The sequence below is a fragment of the Alosa pseudoharengus genome, unplaced genomic scaffold, assembly GCF_046254945.1.
Source record: "Alosa pseudoharengus isolate Yale_2024_CS ecotype anadromous, Long Island Sound unplaced genomic scaffold, YU_APseudo_1.1 YU_APseudo_1.1_scf_1, whole genome shotgun sequence".
In the NCBI taxonomy this organism is placed as follows: domain Eukaryota; kingdom Metazoa; phylum Chordata; class Actinopteri; order Clupeiformes; family Clupeidae; genus Alosa; species Alosa pseudoharengus.
In genome coordinates this window covers 10992060-11017835 of record NW_027468564.1, presented here as the reverse complement: position 1 = coordinate 11017835, position 25776 = coordinate 10992060, and the positions used below count along the sequence as shown (strand labels likewise).

The 25776-nt window shown below is 38.7% G+C and overlaps 1 protein-coding gene and 1 long non-coding RNA gene across 2 annotated transcripts; one reads left to right on the top strand and one right to left on the bottom strand.

Moving 5' to 3' along the window:
• Positions 1–755: 755 nt before the first annotated feature.
• On the bottom strand, positions 756–1901 carry LOC143137623 (uncharacterized). The gene is made up of 5 exons (XR_012990038.1): positions 1830–1901; positions 1650–1715; positions 1174–1263; positions 972–1042; positions 756–845 (listed from the first exon to the last, which is right to left on the bottom strand). It is a non-coding gene; the product is annotated as an uncharacterized LOC143137623 (long non-coding RNA).
• Positions 1902–9362: 7461 nt separating this feature from the next.
• LOC143116991 (uncharacterized) lies at positions 9363–22986 on the top strand. Its single transcript, XM_076278416.1, has 7 exons — positions 9363–9648; positions 11395–11577; positions 11915–12014; positions 12704–13407; positions 13492–13700; positions 13980–14120; positions 22924–22986. Exons 1-7 carry the CDS (start codon positions 9363–9365, stop codon positions 22984–22986), a joined length of 1686 nt encoding a protein of 561 aa, XP_076134531.1.
• The last annotated feature ends 2790 nt before the right edge of the window (positions 22987–25776 follow it).

Genomic DNA, 25776 nt, shown 5'->3' with positions numbered 1-25776 from the left:
GACTCCGCGGCGGATCCGGCTTCCGGAACGGACCCGCGAAACGGACCCGTATCGGAGTCCAGATGCTCTCAGGAACGGATCCGCTACGAAGGCGGATCGCGGACCCGCCGTGGCTCCGCGCTGCATCCGCTCCGCATCCGCGATTTAAACGTTACCTCCGCGGCGGGTCCGTTTGGGACCCGCAAATCCGCCGAGGACCCGCAACGGACTCATAAAGGCTCATCTGGCCCGGGTCCGTTTTGGACCCGTTTATCTCATTTTCAAAATTCCTTCTGTTCTTGCTGTAGGATAAAATAGTTTTACTTTTATCCTATCACTAGGCCTAGCCTAGGCTACTACAGCAACATAGGCCTACGATTAATCTGCATTGCCTCGTATTTTTAACTTAACAATACTGTCAATAAACCTGACAGAAAAGGTTTAAGACATCAATTTACTGTACAAACGTGATCACTACTCAATGGAAATATAAAATGGACATTTATGGAAAGTTACAGGTTATAAACTAATCTGTTTTTGTTAAGTATGTTGCCTAGGCTACTCTAATTTTGTGGTCAAAACCTAATTTAGTGCTTTATAGGCCTAGGTCAGTGCAGACATGAAATATTTTATCTAATAGGCTACAACTTCAATGAAATACTGCGCTATGCACAGCTAAAATATCAGAAAATGAATAACTGGTGAATGACAAGAAGTTCAATAAAAAGATTGTTAAATGCTTATTTCTCCTATTACTCCATTTGTGTGGATGGAGGCGATCCACAGCCGGTTGAAACACCTGATTGCGTGCTTGGTGACCTCAGCATCCGTGGCTGACCGTGTCACCATGTTTTTCCTCACAGCACCTGTAATCAAACAGACAGATATGTTTATGTTTATGGTATGTAGCATCCAAAGCCAAGTATGCTTACACAATACAATATATGAGATAGGTATTAAGGAGATTAAATTTAAAAAGAAACATGACTTACAAAGTTCCTCTATTCGCTGCACGTTGAGGGCTGGTGTGGGGGTGGAGGGAGTTGAGGAGGGACTGCCGTTCCTGGCCCATAGTGAGGTGGGCGGTGTGCGAGAGGGGGAAAAATTGTATTAAATGCTAGTCATCTGTTAACCATGACTGATAATACACATGGGGCCTTTCTATTCACTAATATTTCAGAGATCAGTCCCTACCTTGAGTAACTCTCCGTATGTTAAATGCGGGTGCAGGTGCAGGGAGTTGAGGTGGTGAAGAGCGTTGCGGTCCTGCCCCATGGTGAGGTGCTAAGGGAGATAAATGGTTGTGATCTGTTAACCATGGTAGGCTGAGAGCTACAGAATCTCTGGTCATGCTGGACATGAATTTGTATGTTTCAACATTTTGGTATGCACTATCTATATCAACTCCATGAATGGATTGACATTGAAAATCAATGTGTTTCAATACAATCTGATAATAATGAATGAACTTTTCAGGCAATATTGCATGAATGCAGATGTTTTAACTGACAAAATATTTGGCTGAGATTTTGAAAGTAATGTATGAAGTATGCAGAAAATCTGAGATGGTAATGCAGATGCAATCTGTTAATTTGAAATAGAGTGACTACTGCTGTGTTAATATAGATGGGGCCACTATATTCAATATTATTTCAGAGATTGGTCTTTACCTTAACAGTTTTCTCCAGGTTGAGGGGTAGTGACTCGGCTGCCTGGCACTCGGCAAGATGGTGGAGCTGGAGGAATAGATACAAGGAGAGGGGAATGTCTTTAGCACTAAGAATGTTAACCATATCTCTAATATTAATATTATGATTTAGTTATTTCAATGTTAAGAGATTATTACTTACTTTGCCAGTGCAATTGGCTTGGGCTTGAGGCTTCAACTGATATACCAGGCGAGTTGGAAGGTACCTCAGAGACGCAAAGTCACCATTTTCTTGCTCTTCTTCAATCTTCACTCTCATCAGAGTCCCCGAAACGATGGCTGTTAAATAACCATATCATTATGGTTATTGCAATCCCAAAATGTCCAAATATACACATAGTAAGCATCTCTGGTCTATTTTGGAATGCTACGGGAATGTGTTCACATTACATTTTAACAACCCAGAATGTATCTTACTTGATCAAGCGAACCCAACAGAGGCAATCGTAACGTTAGATGTTAGAATCCAGCCGATAAAAGTTGACGCTGCAGAACAAACAAAATAGAAGATGGTGACCAAGTTCCATACAGTTAAGTTACGTTAGCATAATAAATCACAAGTAGACGCCAATACCCATTAGTTGTCTGAACCGACTTAAACATTTATTAAAATGCCGAGGCTTTCATTACAAAGATGGCAGCTAGACACTAAAGTTACGTATGAGACCAAACTTGGCAAAATGCAAACGTTAAAGGAGAAGTTCGGTGTGAAATTGACCTTAGCTGTACTGAAAGATGTTGCCGAGTACTTACATGTGTCCAATAGGCACCTTCGCTCACCCCCTAGCATTCCGAATTACGCCGTTTTTAGCCAAGTAGCTGTGGGGGGCATAGCGTAGCCTATGCAGCTAAATCGCTATTTTTACACAATTAAAAAGGTTCCAAGACCCTCAGAAGTCTACCAATGCAGTGTGGAGTTACTTGGAACCTTTTTAATGGTGTAACAATAGTGATTTAGTTGCATAGGCTACGCTATGCCCCCACAGCTACTCGGCTAAAAACGGCGTAATTTGGAATGCTAGGGGGTGAGCGAAGGTGCCTAATTGGACACATGTGAGTACTCGGCAACATCTTTCAGTACAGCAAAGGTCAATTTCACACCGAACTTCTCCTTTAATGCACAGCTAGCTAGAAGCTAGGGCTAAACCATTATCAGTGAGTCAACATGCTAAAGTTGTAGGTAGCTATCATAACAGACGAGTGCTTCACTGACTTCATTGACTGAAATATCAGTGCCAATGTATCAGCTTAATCAAGGTTTGCATCGCAAACGTGCAGTGTTGGGCAAGTTACTTCACTATGCATTACTTATTACTGTCATTTCAAAGTAATTTGTTACATTATAATATTACTGTCTCTGAATTGTAAGGCATTACACTACTATTGCATTACTTTTAAGTTACTTTCACCAAAATGTCTATAAATATGGATTTGCCATTCTAAATGCAGTTTATTACGCTCAATGCAGCTTGCTCTTCCAATGGAGGGAGATGTGGTATAGCATAATGACTGAGCTAGGCTTAAGGCAACAGTAGAATGCAATAGGCGCAGTGCTCATAATGCAATACAAGGAACAATCATAGTCAGAATGGGCCTGGGCCTACTCATTAAAATCAATAGAGAGCCTACTATATTGTAAATCAAAGCTTAAAGGAACCGTATGTAAGATTGTGGCCAAAACGGGTACTACAATCACTTTCAAATTACTGTAGAGCGGTGTATCCCCTTCCCCTCCCCTCTGACTGGCAGAGTTGGATGACGAAACACTACTGACTTTGTGATTAGTAGATAGGTGGAGGGTGGCGCATTAGGCCAAAACACAACATGACAACATCAACATCAGTTGAGGGCTGCAACTTCACTTTTTAAATGACAATATCCTGGCCAGACTACTGTTGTCAGTGATATAAGTATTTGAAATGAACATGATTTCTTAATGTCTAGTGACATATCAGGGCAATTTTATGATTAATTGAAATACAATTTTTACATACGGTTCCTTTAATAAAGACATGTCAAGATGGTGGCCTGCTGGCCATTTCGGTGCCCTAAGTGAGTGGCTTTGAGTGAGTGACATTTAAATGATAACTCAAACACCTAAAATAAAATAAAAGGCCTATTATTTACAGACCATTACTGTGTATTTTTAAACATTAATTTCTGAAGAAATGCTGTTTTACTTATAAATGGTGCACTGTCACTTTAAGAGCATTGATCTTTACGTTGTCATAATGCCCTTTTGCCAGCTCTTGTTTACAAGCCTTATTTGTTTGAGTTACATTGATAGCACAATATTAACAATAATATGCACAATGTTAAGTTGTTTTAAGCAACCTCATTGCTTTGGAAATGGAAGTATGCAATGACATGTTGCTTCACATTTCGTTTTGCGAATACAAGTGAATTATGAGCCTGGTATCCACCTAGCTATCTGAATGGAATGCGTTTCAGTCGACTCAGCATATCATGTGCTTCGTGTAGCCTAAATGCTTGGAAAACGAATGATTGAAGACCCACCAATTCTAGTACTACGTGGTGATTGAGAGAACCCAAAAGGTATCAAACTTGCATGTAACATCGTGTTAGTGCATTTTGACATTGTAAACGTTATTGATGAAGAGTGAAACGCAGTTTGCAGTAAAGCTACTATTCATTGGTTACATTTGGGTGCCCCCTCTGTCCTTTGGTGCCCAACGCAAAGTGCGTGATGCGTGTGGTGGGAGCGGTGGCACTGCCAGGCTACACAATCTTTTTCTGCATTTCTATCCCTTTATTCTCTTCAATTTAAGTTCACAGCACAAAGCTGACATGCACAACAGCATAGTTTGTGTTTTATCAAGAATCAAAAAGATTAGCATGGCACTACTTGATGTTTGATTATGTTTGTTATGATGTTTGATACTTGATTAATTTACTTGTGCTATTTCGCGAGCTGAGAGATCTTTCGGTTTCGCACACAAAGTGCACTAACTACCCAGATAGCAAAATCTTCCGGGCCTTTTCTGGATTCTTCTGGCATTTGTTTGGTTTGTGTACGATGTCGGCAAATGGATGGCAACCCTGAAGAGTTCCGGAATAGGTGGTGGCGGCAGCTGGAGGTGGTGGAGGGAGGGGCATTATTTTATGGCTCTCTTCTGGCAAATAGGAAACATGCCAGATTCAACGTATTTTTCAGTTGCTGTTGTGGGAGTGATTGTGAAATGTCTTAGACAAGTATTTCCTCTCCAGTTTTATCCTATGGTTTTATCAGAAAATATAGTCTCTAATGGACAAGATTGTCTTTGTCATAACTTTACGAAATTACACGAAAGTTACACAATTTCATTTAATAATACCGGTAAATACATTTTACTGAAATCGTATTTTAAATGTATGTAAAGGTAGACTCGGACAATAATTAACTTGACATAATAAATATAATAATAAATGTAATAAACACTGATACGTGATATTTAAGTATGGAAAAAAACGAACTTATTAAACAATTTGTGATTTACCCTTTGACCTTACTGCCGCCATTTTAAAACAAAGTCGGACTATTCTTCTCACCCATGTTCTCACCCTCAGTACCTGTCACCGATCGCTGAGGTAAAGTGTGTTGCTTAAGCTTAACCATGCTTTATTTTTAGTAATTCCATTAACTATCGTGCAAATAGCCAGTTACCTAATTATATTTTCTGTTGTATATTGTAGGTGGTAAGTTCCGTGTAAACTGGCATTATATGATATGAGAAGCATTAAACTCCCTTTTTTGAATAGTTGTACCTGACCGTAGCACTTACTTTAGCTAGCTGCTAGGTTTAGCATGTTCACCAAAACCAAATGTTCCTGTACATTTCCTGACAGAGATTTCACCTGTGACTACCAAGAGCCAACTAAAAGTAAGGTAAGCTGTATTCTGTATGGTTTTAACTCTCGTTCTATGTTGCATTTTTTTGTTTGTTTTTGCGTAACGTTAGGCTGTGTAAACGTCTTTGCTAAGTAACTTTAGATTTTTTTTCGTATCCTAACTTGCCCTCATGAGCACCAGGCAGACGGTCATATCAGTTTTAGATGACTAAAATTTGATGAGAAAATTGCATATGATGTATGGATAGGCAGTTTATTGGTATTAAAATAGCATATGCACATTTTTATCGTATTCAATGGTTGTTTGAAGAAATCCGTATAAAAGCCACTACTTCGTGTCTATTAACACCGCATGGCGTGGTCAAGATGGCACCTAAAGAATGCAAGAGGCAGACATTTTCCCGCTGCATTCGAGAAGCCCCTAGCTGCAGCTCCGCCTCACATTGAGCCCAGCCCCGATCTGCAAGCTGCAGCCAGGGGTACTTGCTGCATTCTGCCTACTAGTGTACATGAGGGATGCGCCAGTCTAATTTTAAATTTGAGTTTCACATGTTTTCTATTTAGTTTTGGGCTTTTTAAAAATTACTGCCTTCGTGAGATCAGGTGAAGTTCGCGTTGTTTGATAATTGATGTAGCCTTCTAGCACAGTCAAAGCAATGTGAGCCTGCAGCCCTTGCATGTGACGTCACGTTTTGTTCGCGCCACAGCAAAATAACCTAGTGGACGGCAAGAACACGAATCAAATCAATGGGTTGTAATGGGACATATCGCACAGCTAGGAGATTATAGTGAGATTTAACCGTAGTAATGCCCTTCCACGACTGTTGGCTTATTGTTTGGAATACAACGACATCCCATGTTCTTGCATAGATATATTTTGGTTTGTTTTCTTTGTGTTTCGGGAGTGAGGTGAGAAGGTGGTTTAGAGTAATATGAATTAAATATAAATATGTGCAGTGTATTAGCAGTTATCTCATACAATAAGTAGAATAATGTATGTAGATGTAGCAGTAACATTATAATAGTATAAATAATAATATAGATATATGCAGTGTATTAACAGAATATAATAAAACAGATATGTACATAACATACAGCTATGTACAGTGTGGAAACAGTGTCATTGTAGTGCAGAAACAACATTATAAGAGTAGTAAGAATAAGTCTATGTGCAGGATGAATAGTATAAAGATCAGTAGAATAACTATGTATGTAATTACAGCTTTAATGTCACGCAAAAAGTACAACCAAAGCTGAGCTTGATCAACTAGAACGTCTAAAGAACCAGAACTTGAGTGTAGTTTTTTGCTGGGTCCCAGGCCATGTTGGTCTGAGGGGAAATGAGAAAGCGGACAGTGCCTCTAAGCAAACCCTCAATAAAGAAGTCACAGAATGTCAAATCCCTGCCCCAGACCTTAAACCTATACTGAACTCTTACATCTCAGATAAGTGGAAATCTGAATGGGATTAATGTACCAACAACAAGCAAGGAATGTGAATTTTGGCACATTTTCATGATCCACTGGGTCGTTATGGGCCACACAAAATACGGTGTTGCTAAAATTACTCCTATTGTGGCTATTAGAGACATGCGTTCATGAGTATCCAGCTACATTCAATGAGTTAAGTAAAATACATTCACACACACAAAAAAACCATCACTAATGTTGTGGACATTCCTTTATTCTGAGATACATCAATAGGCTCTCAAAACAATCCCAAACAGACATAAGGTCTTTATAGAGCAAATCTATATAGATTATTTGTCAAATAAACCAGTAAAACAGAATTAGGGGATGGATTATATAACATTCACACTCATAGCTCATATTTTTTAAAATAAATCAGTGAAAAAGTATCCTGACAAACAAGCAGCATTTTAATGCCTTAGTCATATTTCATAATTTTCAAATTTCAAATTTTTCTCTAGGTTACCTGATAGCCCAGTTTTGAGAGGTGCAAGATGCGTGACATTATTTATTTTTGCAGCCAATCACTGCTGTTGTTTTATTTTATTGATCTTATATTGATCTTTATCTTATCATAAAAACTGGGTCTAATTCCAGACTCTTTTCTTCAGTGGTTCCATGTTGGTGGAATGAACTGCCCAGTGGTCTCCGTTCCTGTGGTAGTTTTGGGTCGTTTAAGAGGGGTCTAAAGACATTCCTATTAACATATACTTAGTTGTTTAAGCGCTTATGTGTTATGGTTTATATAATGTTGTTTTATTTTAATTGGGCTGTTAATTAATTTGACATTATTGTTTATTCTTGATATTCTCCTTAATGTAGTCTTAGCATGTTATTGTTTTTATATTATTGATTGAATTGACATTATTGTTTTATTATTGCCTTTCCCCTTTTTTACATTGCTTTTTTATTAGGCTATTGATTGAATTGATATTATTGTGTACTACAACTATTCTCCTTACTATATTTGACCTAGATTTTAATCTGTTCCCTGTTCATTTTTAAATATTATTATGTTGTTTTGTATTTATATGTCGCTTTGGACAAAGGCGTCTGCTAAATCCATAACCATAACCATAACCATAACCATAACCATTTCAACCACAATTGCATGGTTATCTCGTCAGTGTAAGAAGCACAGCAGCGGTTACTATGGCAACCATAGACTGAACAGGACGGCAGACTACAAGCATTTAGGCAAAGTCTATGGCAAGATCTGAATGTAAACAGATAATACCGTTCAAGGTTTTTTTTAATTTCCTATTTCTTTCAATTCTTTAACTTTAGACATGTAAGAAGTAAGTTTATTCGCTGGGCAACGTACAAACTGACGAGTTACATTAGCCCTAGCACTATGAGCTACGATAAACGTTAGCTAGAATAGCTAGCTTCTAAGCAAAGATCCTTGATGCTCCGCTTTAAACCTTCTCTGTTCTAAGTGTGGCAGCTAAGTTATTATTTCATGTTCTGATATGACATCCTTAACGTTGTGACTATGTTACAACTGATAAAAGCAAGACAAATAAAGTAACCAAATCGCTTTGCAATATTTTAGTCCAGAAATACTTATGGGTGTTCATTTACTATAATGTTAATTACAGTAGCCTAAGGTTACGACCTAACGTTATCTCCCCCTGCTGTTACCACCAGTTTTAATAACTTTACATTTGCGATCATTACCCATTTCATCTAACACCACTGGCATCTTTCTTTGACTGTCAGACCCCAAACAGCAATACATTGAACTACAAAGATGTTATAGTAATGGTGTTCAGTTCATCATAATCGTTATGACATGATGTCATTTGCCGTCCGTCTCCTATCTTTTTGCTGTCCAGCATGGAGCCGTCATGTGACTTAAGTCACGTGTCTGCAAGGGGTGAATACTTTTAGGCTATATTAATATGACTGTATTTAGCCTCACCAACAAAAAATGTCTTTTTCCATGTTCTTCATTTCATGGTTGCTATCTTATTCCACAATTGAGCCTGACAGATTTTTACAATCTATGAAATTATCAATAAGCTGCAGGCTTCAACATGAAATATGTTTCATTACCTTCTCTAAGTATTTTTGAACGGAGCTGTTTTATTTGGTTAGTGTAACATTGTATGCCTCGAACAGCGTATGTTTATTGACATTTGAAAGATTTGATTTCAAATTTCAATACAAATAAATCAAATGAGCAGTGGAGTTGTTTTTTATGTGACTATTTAAGGTTTACCCTACAGTACAGCCTAGACTGCTTGGGACATACACTGTTCAAGACATACAAAGACCTTTCTCTTCTCTTTTTTCTCTAAATAAATCAGTAGCGTTAACAAATGTCTGATGTGTTTGGTTTCCCCTAGTTCACAATGGAGCGGTCCCAGTGGAGTAACATGCGCAAGAGAGCCATAAAAAGGACAAACGACAGAATTTTAGAGGTACAAAGAAGTCTTTGCACAGGTGTTGTAGAGCACAGTGGGATGGTAAGTAGTGACTTTGGTGAAGTTGTGGACACTGAGATGGTGAGTGATGAGATGGTGAGTGAGGATGAGGTCTCTGAAAATGATGAGGTCTCCGAAGATGATGAGGAGGATGATGAGGTTTCTCCTTCATTAGATTTGTCCACTGCTCTGTCTGACTGGGCTGTTGAGTATGGTGTGTCATTAGTGGCATTGTCTGCTCTTCTGTGCATCCTTAGAGTGCATCACCCCTTTCTTCCAAAGGATGGGAGAACCCTTTTAAAAACGGCAACCAAGTACACTCTAGAAAGGTTGGCTGGTGGGGTGTTTTTCTATTTTGGTATTTTGAACATGTTTCGCAAAACCTTTGAGCATTTGTCTTCCAAATTTCCAGATAGAAACGTCTTTATGTTGCAGCTTAATTTCGATGGATTGCTGCTGTTTAAGAGTGCGTCGACTCAGTTCTGGCCAGTGTTAGGCATGTTGCGTCACAAAGATTGTTTCCAGCAGGCCACTGTTAATTGCTTTGTTCTGTGGTGAGACTAAACCCACTTCATTGCAAGAGTATCTTGGTGCCCTTGTTTGACAATTGACAATGCTGAGAGAGGGATTTATCATAGGCTCAAAAACCATGTTTCTGAAGGTAAGTTCGGTCATTTGTGATGCTCCTGTTAGAGCCTTTATCAAACAGGTGAAAGGCCATTCAGGTTATGCAGGATGTGATAAGTGTTTACAGCCAGGTGTTTATGCTCGTCACCGCATGACATTCCCAGAGGTAAGTCCTGCTGATAGGACTGATGAGTCATTTGCGAGGGGTACAGATGAGGAACATCACATAGCAGTTTCCCCTCTACTTGAAGCAGGTATCGGTATGGTCAGTCAGTTTCCTCACGATTATATGCATTTGGTTTGTTTGGGAGTAATGAGGAGGCTCTTAGATTTGTGGTTTGGCAGTTCTGGTCCTCTTCGGTGTCGTCGTTCAGGTCGTGACATGCAGGAGATCTCTGAAAAGCTGGTAAGTTTGAAAGCATTCGTCCCAGTTGAATTTGCTAGGAAGCCAAGGAGTCTGGCAGAAAGACTAAGGTGGAAGGCAACTGAACTCAGGCAGTTCCTTCTGTACACCGGTCCTCTTGTTCTTAGGGGTGTGTTACCTGAGGAAATGTATAACAACTTCATGCTGCTGTCTGTTGCCATCTCGATTTTAGCCAATCCCTGCCTTTGTTCAGCTCTGAATGGTTTTGCGAAAAGGTTACTTGTGTCATTTGTGGAGCACTTTAGTAAATTGTATGGTCCTGAGTTTGTTGTCTACAATATACATGGGTTGATTCATCTTAGTGATGATGTAAAGATTCATGGTCATTTAGATGTGATCTCTGGGTTTCCATTCGAAAATTACCTGTGTACATTAAAAAAAATGATCAGGAAACCACACAGCCCTCTTACTCAGGTGATCCGTAGAGTGTCTGAAGTTCACAACCAAAAACCTAGCGTTGAGGTTAAGTGGCCAAAAATGCAAGTAAATATAGAGCATAGAAATGGGCCTGTACCAGACTTGTTTGAAGGGGATGTTCTACAATTCAGAGAACTGGTAGTGAATGATGTGCGCGTCAGAATTACAGAAGGAGACAACTGTGTTAGAATCAATCAGATTGTTGCTTTGGTGGAAAATATAATTGTCTATAAAGACCAGGAGTACATCATCTACCGTGAATTTGCAAAGATGGAGACATTCTTTCATTACCCAGTTGATTCTCATGAAGTAGGAGTTTTTGTAGTGTCAAATTTGTCTTCAGATTTAAAATGTACAAGGCTGAATGACGTATTAAAATATTTCAGGATGCCATTTGGGGAACAGGGCAGTTTCGTTGTCTTTCCCCTTTTACATCTAAAATAACTTCAATCCCCCCCAACCACCCCCACCCCCCCCCCCCCCAACCCTCAGTGTATTACATAGTGAGCTTCGTTAAGACGAATGAAGTGGAGGTGGTGCCAGGTGTGTGGGTGGAAGCAGAGACTTGTAAATGGCCTAACTACAAACTCGATGCCATGTTGAAGGCCATCAAGAACTGTGAGATGCCTAAGGAGACCTGGACAAGTTATGACATCAGGGTTCTTTACAAAGCAAGTGAGTGTTCACTCTAATCCATTGTTCATGGGAACTAAATCAAGCCACCTTTTTTATGTATTTCTTAAAATTTAAATGTAACAGTAACACTTTATTTGAAGGTGTCTACATAAGAGTGAGCCCTATTAGCATGACGCACAACATTAATGACACTTTTATGTTTATGACTGGTGCCATTAAGTGTATTATTTGTTTTTTTGTAATGTAAAGTTGACACTGGGATGCAGACATTACAAGAACCGAATGATTTAATATATAACAATCATGATCTAATCTCACAACACTTAAACCGGTTTGGGTAAAGCTTTGTTTTTCACTTGGTTTCCATTCTTGACAGATAGCTTTAGTGAGGCAAGGTTGAAACTTCGCCGGGCAGAAGATGACACAGACCTCCAGTCAGAAGCAGAGGAGGGGAGGCCAGAAAAAAGAAAAACCAGGTATGTCACACATCTGCTGAATCCAGGATAATGATTGTTGCCCTCAGATTTTGCTCAGTTTGTCTACATCAGGTGTGTCAAACTCTTATTGGGCAGTGGGCTGGATTTGTTGGAATGAGACCTTGTAGGGGCCGTCATTATCATTTTTCTGCATGGGTATCAGATTGTTGTTTGATATACTCTTCTACTATACTCACTTACAAGCAAGTACAAATCATGTACTGCTATCATATACTGCTCTTTTTCTCTTGAAATACCCTACTTCCATGTCAGTTTTCTCAGCCTCTTCCTTCCTTAAGATGGTTATAGTGCTTTTTAATAATGCAATTTATCAAATCATAGAAATATTGCTTATTACACATTGTTGAAGACAATTGGATGGGATTATTCTTTTTTTCTAATTTTCCCTTCCTACGCAAGAACCTGCTGGCGGGCCCGATCTGGCCCCTGGGCCTTATGTTTGACACACCTGGTCTTCATTATGTTTGTCTCTAAACTAAGGCATGTAAAAAGATTTAAGCATTTAAGTTGCCAAATTTCTGTAAGAAGTAGCACTTGAAGTAGCAACTGAGGTTTTACTTTAACTTCAGTTTTATAGAGTTTCATTTATAGATGGGTCTCTTCATAGTAGGCAGTGTAAACTTACATGGCTGCAGGGTTCTAAATATTTTGTTATATTTCTCTGAAAGACCAAACCAGCGCTTCCTCTCGAGTCAGGAGGAGTCTGACGAGGAGCCTGTGAAGCGCAAGCCAGTCCTCCCTAAGGCGCCTTCCATTCCACCTCTGCCGTCAGTGTTGCGTGAGGCCATTTCCTCATCAGAAATATCTCCGCCTAGTCAACTTGCCTCTCTGCAGCCGTTTCACGCCCTTGGACCTCCTGAGCCATCATACAATCATGCCTCTCAATCGTCTCGCCAGCATGGAACTCCTGAGCCATCCTACCATCTTGCCTCTCAATCGTCTCGCCACCATGGAACTCCTGAGCCATCCTACCATCTTGCTCCTCAATCGTCTTGCCACCTTGGAACTCCTGAGCCATCCTACCATCTTGCCCCTCAATCGTCTCGCCACCATGGAACTCCTGAGCCATCCGACCATCTTGCCTCTCAATCGTCTCGCCACCATGGAACTCCTGAGCCATCCTACCATCTTGCCCCTCAATCGTCTCGCCAGCATGGAACTCCTGAGCCATCCTACCATCTTGCCTCTCAATCGTCTCGCCACCATGGAACTCCTGAGCCATCCTACCATCTTGCCTCTCTGCAGCCATCTCGTGCCTTTGGAACTCCTGAGCCATCCTACCATCTTGCCCCTCAATCGTCTCGCCACCATGGAACTCCTGAGCCATTCCATCTTGCCTCTCATGCTGCTTCTGAGATGGACCTGCCCTCTGGTGAGACCTTATGCTCTATTCCCATTTACATTACAATTCTATGTTATAGCTAGCAAGGACTGAACAGTTTTTAAAATGTTCTAGTTGCAGCATTACTCCGAGAGATCATTGCCAAGCAGGAGGTGATGTGTGATATGCAGAGAAATCTGCTGCGGATTGTTCAGGATCTCTCTTCTACACCTACACCACATGGACACCACATGGACAGAAGTTTCCTGCCCTTGAGGGATGCTGAGGCTCTTTTGGCGCTGGACCGCGACATTAAGACCAAGCCAGAGAAGAGAAAGGACTTGGTAATAATTACTTTTATCATTAGTATTTGGACCAGATCTTTTCTGTACTGTTTTTGTCTTAGCATTTTTTTGTGAATACATGCAGGGTTCACACTGGATTTTCATCTTAAATGTCTGTTAGATCAAGATTTTCTACATTAAGAAAATATAAATTGACCCACTATTAACTATTTGGCTTCTAGAGGGTTAAAAGAACAAACCACCCATGTTGTGAATGAACTGCCCCGGCTCCGCAATGAACATTCATATTTTCAAAACTTTTATTTTTTATTTTTCCAGGTGCTGATACTAGGCCTTGCCGGGGGCGTGACTCTCAAGGACACTGTATGGAGGGTCATGAAGATGCTTATTCAGAATGACTTGGCCTGCAAAATGAATTGGACAGGCCTCCATGGCAAAACGTCATTCCAGGGTCTAGAAGTCAGGAATGTTGTTACAGGTAGATTAGACGTACATTACATTACAGGTACATTAGACGTACCAGGAAACATTTTTAGGTTAATTTGCCAACTTTGTAGTCTTTGTATGTCAACAAAGGGCATAAACGCAGATAAATATTGTTTGTTTTTCAAAATAACCATGTACGTGTGAAAGGGGTGTTAGTCATCATTTGTTAGTTATCATTTGTGGTCAGACTACACATTATGATATAGTCTGGCTTGTCAGGCTATGTATACATCTCTTTTGTAAGGTCTGTGCCTGTTTAACGCCACAGTGGTAAAGAAACCAGTGTTTCCCATACACTGACGTATTTGTGGCGGCCCACCACAATATCAACATTGACCACCACACAATGATTTTCCAGGTTGTACTAAATTGTGTTTAAATCTGGTTAGCATCATAACCACGCTACGCTTATTTGTTAAAAACTGTTGAATTCAAGTCAATTCTGCAAACCTACCACCACAAATAGAACTCAGTTCTGTGAGAAACACTGGAAACTGTAATAATATTAATAATAATAAATATAACTAGAAAAGCATTTCCTGAAGGAAATACAGTGCATGAAAATGCAAAAATATGATGAGTTCATATGGTTAAATTATTTGCTTGGTAGATAAGGTTTACTATAGTTAGAATGACTGAACAGTTAAATAGGTTGATAATTGAAATGGTTAAATTATTTAGGCAGATAGTTGACGATAACTAACAGTTGGAATGGCTCCAATGTTTGCTAGCAGTTATGCTAACTATGTTAACAAAGATAATAATGTTAACCAAGTAACTATGCTAACTAGCATGTTAACAATGTTAAAATGTTAACTATGCTAACCATATTACTTAGTTAACCTAGCTAATCATTGATATTAGTTATGATAACTATGCTAATTAGCATGCTAACATGCTAATTATGTTAACCATGTGACTTAGCTAACTTCGCTAAACATTTTTAACAGTTATGCTAACTATGCTAACTAGCATGCTAACATGTTAGCATGCTAACTATGCTAACCATGTGACTTAGCTAACTTAGCTAATCATTTTTAGCAGTTTTGCTAAAAATGCTAACTAACATGTTAGCATGCTAACTATGCTAACCATGTGACTTAGCTAACTTAGCTAATCGTTTTTAGCTGTTTTGCAAAAAATGCTAACTAGCATGCTAACATGCTAGCATGCTAACTATGCTAACCATGTGACTTAGCTAATCTAGCTAATCATTTTTAGCAGTTTTGCTAACTATGCTAACTAGCATGCTAGCATGCTAACTATGCTAACCATGTGACTTAGCTAACGTAGCTAATCATTTTTAGCAGTTTTACAAAAAATGCTAACTAGCATGCTAACATGCTAGCATGCTAACTATGCTAACCATGTGACTTAGCTGACTTAGCTAATCATTTTTAGCAGTTTTGTAAAAAATGCTAACTAGCATGCTAACATGCTAGCATGCTAACTATGTTAACCTTGTGACTTAGCTAACTTAGCTAATCATTTTTATCAGTTTTGTAAAAAATGCTAACTAGCATGCTAACATGCTAACTATGCTAACCATGTGACTTAGCTAACTTAGCTAATCATTTTTATCAGTTTTGCAAAAAATGCTAATTAGCATGCTAACATGCTAGCATGCTAACTATGCTAACCATGTGACTTAGCTAACTTAGCTAACTAGCTACAGCGGGTAGGAGTCATAGTTGATGACAAGTAACAGTTACAATGGCTGAACAGTTAAAAAGTTCAGTAGTTTAAAGGGTTAAATTGTTTAACAGTGAAATATTGTAGTGAGGACTTTTATTTTGAAACAGTTTTTGGCAGAGGAAGCAGTTGAACAGGATGTGTAGTCTTAATAGGGCCAGTTTGTATGCTTAAAGCCTGAGAATGGCAGTTGGTCCAGGTGGCCCGAACACCTGCCATAGGATTCTAATTGCTTAACGGCCGTATTGTGATGTCATAATCTAATGTTAAGTCAATGGGGAAATTTTAGTAGTTTTTAATTAATAGTTTAAAAAGTATAAAAGTTACAAAGTTGAAAAATACATAGCTGAAGTCACATAAGTAAGACCTACGCAACGCAGTTTGAATGAAGTTTCTACGTTAAACGGTTGAAGCTGTATTAAACGCACAAAAAGCGTTAGAAGAAGAATAATAATACTAGAAAAGCATTTCCTGAAGGAAATACAGTGCATGAAAATGCAAAAATGATGTAAAATACCATACAGAGTTACAACAAACTATATTGGTTGCTAGGTAGACGAAGTTTAATATAGTTGGAATGACTGAACAGTTAAATAGGTGGATAGTTTATATAGTTAAATGATTTACTTGGTAGATAAGGTTTAATATAGTTGGAATGATTGAACGGTTAAATAGATGAATAATTTAAATGGTTAAATTATTTAGGTAGATAATTGATGATAACTGACAGTTGGAACGGCTCCAATGTTTGCTAGTAGTTATGCTAACTATGTTAACAAAGATAATAATGCTAACCAAGTCACTATACTAACTAGCATGCTAACAATGTTAAAATGTTAACTATGCTAACCATATGACTTAGCTAACCTAGCTAATCATTTTTATTAGTTATGCTAAATATGCTAACTAGCATGCTAACATGCTAATTATGCTAACCATTTGACTTAGTTAACTTAGCTAATCATTTTTAGCAGTTTTGCAAAAAATGCTAACTAGCATGCTAACATGCTAGCATGCTAACTATGCTAACCATGTGACTTAGCTAACTTAGCTAATAATTTTTAGCAGTTTTGTTAAAAATGCTAACTAGCATGTTAACATGCTAGCATGCTAACTATGCTAACCATGTGACTTAGCTAACTTAGCTAATAATTTTTAGCAGTTTTACAAAAAATGCTAACTAGCATGCTAACATGCTAGCATGCTAACAATGCTAACCATGTGACTTAGCTAATCATTTTTAGCAGTTTTGTAAAAAATGCTAACTAGCATGCTAACATGCTAGCATGCTAACTATGCTAACCATGTGACTTAGCTGACTTAGCTAATCATTTTTAGCAGTTTTCTAAAAAATGCTAACTAGCATGCTAACATGCTAACATGCTAACTATGTTAACCATGCTAACTAGCTACAGTGGGTAGGAGTCATAGTTGATGACAAGTAACAGTTACAATGGCTGAACAGTTAAAATGTTCAGTAGTTTAAAGGGTTAAAATGTTTAACAGTGAAATATTGTAGTGATGACTTTTATTTTGAAACAGTTTTTGGCAGAGGAAGCAGTTGGACAGGATGTGTAGTCTTAATAGGGCCAGTTTGTATGCTTAAAGCCTGAGACTGGCAGTTGATCCAGGTGGCCCGAACACCTGCCATAGGATTCTAATTGCTTAACGGCCGTATTGTGATGTCATAATCATAATGTTAAGTCAATGGGGAAATTTTGATTAGTTTTTAATTAATAGTTTAAAAAGTATAAAAGTTACAAAGCTGAAAAATACAAAGCACCCATGTCCTAAGTAAGACCTACGTAACATAGTTTGAATGAAGTTTCTACGTTAAACGGTTAAAGCTGCATTAAGTGCGTTAGAAGAAGAATAAGAATAAGAACTAGAGAATGTAATTCCAGGGAATTACGAGTGCATGAAAATGAAGCTAGGACACACATAGCATAGCTTAATAAAAGTTGACAGTTTAGAAGTAGACAGTTTAAAAGTTGAATGTAGATAGTTTAACAGTTGTTAATAGACAGATAGTTTAATAGACATATAGTTCAATGAATGTTGAAAGTTTAAAAGTTAAATGTAGATAGTTTAAAAGTAGTTGACAGACTGATAGTTTAATGTGTGTTGATAGACAAATAGTTAAAAGGCTCTATATAGGTAGATAGTTGACGATAACTGACAGTTGGAATGGCTCTAATGTTTGCTAGCAGTTATTCTAACTATGTTATCAAAGATAACAATGTTAACCAAGTTACTTAACTTAGTTAACTTAACTACTAAATATGAAAACATTAGCTATGCTAACTAGCATGTTAACATGCTGACTATATTAACCATGTTACTTAGCTAATCATTGTTAGCAGTTTTGTTAAAAATGCTAACTAACAAGCTAACATGCTAGCATGCTAACTATGCTAACCATGTTACTTAGCTAATCATTTTAGCAGTTTTGTTAAAAATGCTAATTAGCATGCTAACATGCTAACTATGTTAGCATGCTAACCATGTTACTTACCTAACTTAGCTAATCATTTTTAACAGTTTTGCTAAAAATGTTAACTAGCATGCTAACATGTTAGCATGCTAACCATGCTAACCATGTTACTTAGCTAACTTAGCTAATCATTTTTATCAGTTTTGCAAAAAAATGCTAACTAGTATGCTAACATGCTAACTATGCTAACCATGTGACTTAGCTAACTTAGCTAATCATTTTTATCAGTTTTGCAAAAAATGCTAACTAACATGCTAACATGCTAGCATGCTAGCATGGTAACTATGCTAACCATGTGACTTAGCTAACTTAGCTAATCATTTTTATCAGTTTTACAAAAAAATGCTAACTAGCATGCTAACATGCTAGCATGCTAACCATGCTAACCATGTTACTTAGCTAACTTAGCTAATCATTTTTATCAGTTTGGCAAAAAAATGCTAACTAGCATGCTAACATGCTAGCATGCTAACTATGCTAACCATGTGACTTAGCTAACTTAGCTAATCATTTTTATCAGTTTTGCAAAAAATGCTAACTAGCATGCTAACATGCTAGCATGCTAACATGTTAGCATGCTAACTATGCTAACCATGTGACTTAGCTAACTTAGCTAATCATTTTTAGCAGTTTTGCAAAAAATGCTAACTAGCATGCTAACATGCTAGCATGCTAACTATGCTAACCATGTGACTTAGCTAACTTAGCTAATCATTTTTATCAGTTTTACAAAAAATGCTAACTAACATGCTAACATGCTAGCATGCTAGCATGCTAACTATGCTAACCATGTGACTTAGCTAACTTAGCTAATCATTTTTATCAGTTTTACAAAAAAATGCTAACTAGCATGCTAACATGCTAGCATGCTAACCATGCTAACCATGTTACTTAGCTAACTTAGCTAATCATTTTTATCAGTTTGGCAAAAAAAATGCTAACTAGCATGCTAACATGCTAGCATGCTAACTATGCTAACCATGTGACTTAGCTAACTTAGCTAATCATTTTTATCAGTTTTGCAAAAAATGCTAACTAGCATGCTAACATGCTAGCATGCTAACATGTTAGCATGCTAACTATGCTAACCATGTGACTTAGCTAACTTAGCTAATCATTTTTAGCAGTTTTGCAAAAAATGCTAACTAGCATGCTAACATGCTAGCATGCTAACTATGCTAACCATGTGACTTAGCTAACTTAGCTAATCATTTTTATCAGTTTTACAAAAAATACTAACTAGCATGCTAACATGCTAACTATGCTAACCATGTGACTTAGCTAACTTAGCTAACTAGCTACAGCGGGTAGGAGTCATAGTTGATGACAAGTAACAGTTACAATGGCTGAACAGTTAAAAAGTTCAGTAGTTTAAAGGGTTAAATTGTTTAACAGTGAAATATTGTAGTGAGGACTTTTATTTTGAAACAGTTTTTGGCAGAGGAAGCAGTTGAACAGGATGTGTAGTCTTAATAGGGCCAGTTTGTATGCCTAAAGCCTGAGAATGGCAGTTGGTCCAGGTGGCCCGAACACCTGCCATAGGATTCTAATTGCTTAACGGCTCTATTGTGATGTCATCAGCCCATGTTAAGTCAATGGGGAAATTTTGATTAGTTTTTAATTAATAGTTTAAAAAGTATAAAAGTTACAAAGCTGAAAAATACAAAGCACCCATGTCCTAAGTAAGACCTACGTAACATAGTTTGAATGAAGTTTCTACGTTAAACGGTTGAAGCTGCATTAAGTGCGTTAGAAGAAGAATAAGAACTAGAAAAGCATTTCCTGAAGGAAATACAGTGCATGAAAATGCAAAAAATATGATGTAAAATATCATACAGAGTAAAAACAAACTATATTGGTTGCTAGGTATATGAGGTTTAATATAGTTGGAGGGACTGAACAGTTAAATAGGTGGATAGTTTATATGGTTAAATGATTTGCTTGGTAGATAAGGTTTAATATAGTTGGAATGATTGAACGGTTAAATAAGTGGATAATACTTAACCTAGTTAACTTAGCTAATGTTTTCATTTTTAGTATGTTAACCATGTGACTTAGCTAACCTAGCTAATCATTTTTAGCAGTTTTGCTAACTATGCTAACTAGCATGGTAACATGCTAGCATGCTAACTATGTTAACCATGTGACTTAGCTAACTTAGCTAATCATTTTTAGCAGTTTTGCTAAAATGCTAACTAGCATACTAACATGCTAACATGCTAATTATGCTAACCATGTGACTTAGCTAACTTAGCTAATCGTTTTTAGCAGTTTTGCTAAAAATGCTAACTAGCATGGTAACATGCTAGCATGTTAACTATGCTAACCATATGACTTAGCTAACTTAGCTAATCATTTTTAGCAGTTTTGCTAAAAATGCTAACTAGCATGCTAACATGCTAGCATGCTAACTATGCTAACCATGTGACTTAGCTAACTTAGCTAATCGTTTTTAACAGTTTTGCTAAAAATGCTAACTATGCTAACAATGTTACTTAGCTAACTTAGCTAACTAACTACAGTGGGTAGGAGTCATAGTTGATGACAAGTAACAGTTACAATGGCTGAACAGTTGAAAAGTTCAGTAGTTTAAAGGGTTAAATTGTTTAACAGTGAAATATTGTAGTGAGGACTTTTATTTTAAAACAGGTTTTGGCAGAGGAAGCAGTTGAACAGGATGTGTAGTCTTAATAGGGCCAGTTTGTATGCTTAAAGCCTGAGACTGGCAGTTGATGCAGCTGGCCCGAACACCTGCCATAGGATTCTAATTGCTTAACGGCAGTCTTAATAGAGCCATATTGTATGCTTAAAGCATGAGACAGAGTATATAGTTTAAAAGTTAAATGTAGATAGTGTAATGGATGTTGATAGACAGAAAGTTGAATGGATGTTGATAGGCAGATTGTTTAATGGATGTTGATGGATAGTTTAATGGGTGGATGAGTGAATGGTTTGAAGAGGATGAATGGATAGAAAGTTGGAGGAAATGTGTCTTATATCCTTGTAGAATGGAGAGACAGAGTTGGTCTAGTTCAGTAGAAAGCAGTTGATACAGGTGCAATCAGTTGAACTGATTCTTTGATGGGGCCTAGATGAGCAGCTGGAAGATGATACCAGGTGCAAATCAAGTTAATTAGTCCATTGTGATGTCATCAGCCCATGTTAAGTCTATGGGGAAATTTTGAGTAGTTTTTAATTAATAGTTTAAAAAGTATAAAAGTTACAAAGATGAAAAATACATAGCCCACATGTCCTAAGTAAGACCTACGCAACGCAGTTTGAATGAAGTTTCTACGTTAAACGGTTGAAGCTGCATTAACTGCGTTAGAAGAAGAAAAATAATAAGAATAAGAAGAAGAAGAAGAAGAAGAAGAAGAAGCCTAGGAAGAACAGTACAGTGCATTTTCATGCACTGTAATAAGAAGAATAAGAAGCCTAGGAAGAACAGTACAGTGCATTTTCATGCACTGTAATAAGAAGCCTAGGAAGAACAGTATAGTGCATTTTCATGCACTATAATAATATTAAGAATAATTCGGATAACAGTAGAGTGCATTTTCATGCACTCTAATAATTCGGATAACAGTAGAGTGCATTTTCATGCACTCTAATAAGAAGCCTAGGAAGAACAGTACAGTGCATTTTCATGCACTGTAATAAAGTTGGAATGACAACTAGGTAGATGAGGTTTAATATAGTTGGACTGACTGAACAGTCAAATAGGTGGATAGTGTAAAAGGTTTGCCTGAGAAACTGATAGGGTGCAGGTGGCCTGGCCACCTGGCCTAGGATTCTAATTGCTTAACGGCAGTCTTAATAGAGCCATATTGTATGCTTAAAGCCTGAGACAGAGTATATAGTTTAAAAGTTAAATGTAGATAGTGTAATGGATGTTGATAGACTGGATGTTGATAGGCAGATTGTTTAATGGATGTTGATGGATAGTTTAATGGGTGAATGGTTTGAAGAGGATGAATGGATAGAAAGTTGGAGGAAATGTGTCTTATATCCTTGTAGAATGGAGAGACAGAGAGAGTTGGTCTAGTTCAGTAGAAAGCAGTTGATACAGGTGCAATCAGTTGAACTGATTCTTTGATGGGGCCTAGATGAGCAGCTGGAAGATGATACCAGGTGCAAATCAAGTTAATTAGTCCATTGTGATGTCATCAGCCCATGTTAAGTCTATGGGGAAATTTTGAGCAGTTTTTAATTAATAGTTTAAAAAGTATAAAAGTTACAAAGATGAAAAATACAAAGCCCACATGTCATAAGTAAGACCTACGCAACGCAGTTTGAATGAAGTTTCTACGTTAAACGGTTGAAGCTGCATTAACTGCGTTAGAAGAAGAAGAATAATAAGAAGAAGAAGAAGCCTAGGAAGAACAGTAGAGTGCATTTTCATGCACTCTAATAATGTATAATTATGCTGTCCCTTTCCCTTAAGTCTGTCACACAAAGTCAACAGAAGAATGGGACTTAACTTAAAGGCCTACATGAAATTTAAGTTTAAATGGCATTGATTGTCTTTAAAAAGTCTTATATTTCAACTCTGAAACCTGCCCTGATATCTTTAATTATTTATGTTTCTAGAAGCCATTCGGAGAAATCCTGGATGCAGAGAATCCACGGACCAGGAGGTGGAGCAATGGTTGAGGCGTTGGTTTTATTTGTCTGGCGATCGAGAGGGGGGTAGAAGGAGGAGAAGCCTAGTCCTCCATAGTCAGCCACCCTCCAACACATAGTCAGCCACCCTCCACAACACATAGTCAGGCACCCACCAACACATAGTCAGCCACACACCACACACCAACACATAAAGTCAGCCACACACCAACACATAGTCAGGCACCCACCAACACATAGTCAGGCACCCACCAACACATAGTCAGCCACACGCCAACACATAAAGTTGTGCACACGCCAACACATCAAGTCAGGCACACACCAACACATAGTCAGGCACCCACCAACACATAAAGTCAGCCACACACCAGCACATAGTCAGGCAGACACAAACACATAAAGTCAGCCACACACCAACACAAAGTCAGCCACACACCACACAAACACATAAAGTCAGCCACACACCACACACCAACACATAAAGTCAGCCACACACCAATACATAAAGCCAGCCACACACCACACACCAACACATAGTCAGGCACAAACCAACACATAAAGTCAGCCACACACCAACACATAAAGTCAGCCACCCACCAACACATACAGTCAGGCACACACCAACACAGTCAGGCACACACCAACACAGTCAGCCACCCACCAACACATAAAGTCAGCCACACACCAGACACCAACACATAAAGTCAGCCACACACCAACACACAAAGTCAGTGTCCTCCATAGTCAGCCACCCTCCAACACATAGTCAGGCACCCACTAACACATAGTCAGCCACACACCAACACATCAAGTCAGGCACACACCACACACCAACACATAGTCAGCCACACACCAACACATAGTCAGGCACACACCAACACATAAAGTCAGCCACACACCACACCAACACATAAAGTCAGCCGCACACCAACACATAGTCAGGCACCCACCAAGACATAGTCAGCCACACACCAACACATAAAGTTGGGCACACGCCAACACATCAAGTCAGGCACACACCACCCACCAACACATAAAGTCAGCCACCCACCAACACATAAAGTCAGCCACACACCAACACATAGTCAGGCACACACCAACACATAAAGTCAGCCACCCACCAACACATAAAGTCAGCCACACACCAACACAAAGTCAGCCACACACCACCCACCAACACATAAAGTCAGCCACCCACCAACACATAAAGTCAGCCACACACCAACACATAAAGTCAGCCACACACCACATACCAACACATAAAGTCAGCCACACACCACACCAACACATAGTCAGGCACACACCAACACATAAAGTCAGACACACACCACACACCAACACATAAAGTCAGCCACACACCAACACATAAAGTCAGCCACACACCAACACATAGTCAGGCACACACTAACATATAGTCAGCCACACCAACACATAGTCAGGCACACACCAACACAAAGTCAGCCACACACCACATACCAACACATAAAGTCAGCCACACACCACACCAACACATAGTCAGGCACACCAACACATAAAGTCAGCCACACACCACACACCAACACATAAAGTCAGCCACACACCACACACCAACACATAAAGTCAGCCACACACCAACACATAAAGTCAGCCACACACCAACACATAAAGTCAGCCACACACCAACACATAGTCAGGCACACACCAACACAAAGTCAGCCACACACCACACCAACACATAGTCAGGCACACCAACACATAAAGTCAGCCACACACCAACACATAAAGTCAGCCACACACCAACACATAAAGTCAGCCACACACCAACACAGTCAGGCACCCACCAACACATAAACTCAGCCACCCACCAACACATCAAGTCAGCCACCCACCAACACATAAAGTCAGCCACCCACCAACACATAAAGTCAGCCACACACCAACACATAAAGTCAGCCACACATACACATTCCACTCTGGCCTGTTTCTGGCCACAGTTTAACATACATTACCGTTTATAAGTTTGCTGTCTTTCATGGTTTACACAACTAAGTGTGATTTCTAAAACCAAGCTTTGTATCATAAATGTTTTTGTATCATAAATGTTTTTTAAATAAATAATTTTATTTTCTTATATTTAAAATAATTATTGTAAATGTTTACCTATTTAGGTCATATGTTTATGTTTATTGAAAATAAACACTAATTTTCAGCAGTTATGGTTTCCTGGTTTGATTCTCTTTGAATTGCATGGTTGCTGTTGGGCGCAGATATTGAATATGGGCCAAATTAGTTGTCTTAATATAATCTGGCAGAGTTGTGGCCTGTGCTCGGGAGACATCTGGCTTTTCAATGGCGATGTTATGGCATAGTTATGGCATGAATATGGGCCAATTTAGGGTCTTCTGGCTCTCTTCTGGTAAAGCATTGGCATTTTTCTGGCATGCTTTTGGCAAAATTGTTTGGGCCGGTTTTGGCCCTGCATTCCTGGCGGTATGATTGCCAAAATTAAAAACAGTGTTTGGGCCATAAAAGGCCCGGAACAATTTTGCTATCTGGGTATTATGTTCTTCATAGCCTTGTCTCTGACAAGCTGAAAATAATGAGCGTAGGCTTATGTCCATCCCGCAAATAGAGTCCGCCTGCGAGTCTGCTGCAGCCACAGTCATATTCAACCAGTATCAGGAGATAACGTTCTACTATTTTGCGCGGATTTTTTCTCCTCTGTTGTTCTCGCGTGGTGTTTGCGAATATGTATCAAAACAAAACAAGCGCTTAATTTTGGGTTAAACTGCATTGTAACGCGCGTTACTGAAGTTTGTACCGAGTAAATATTACACAATT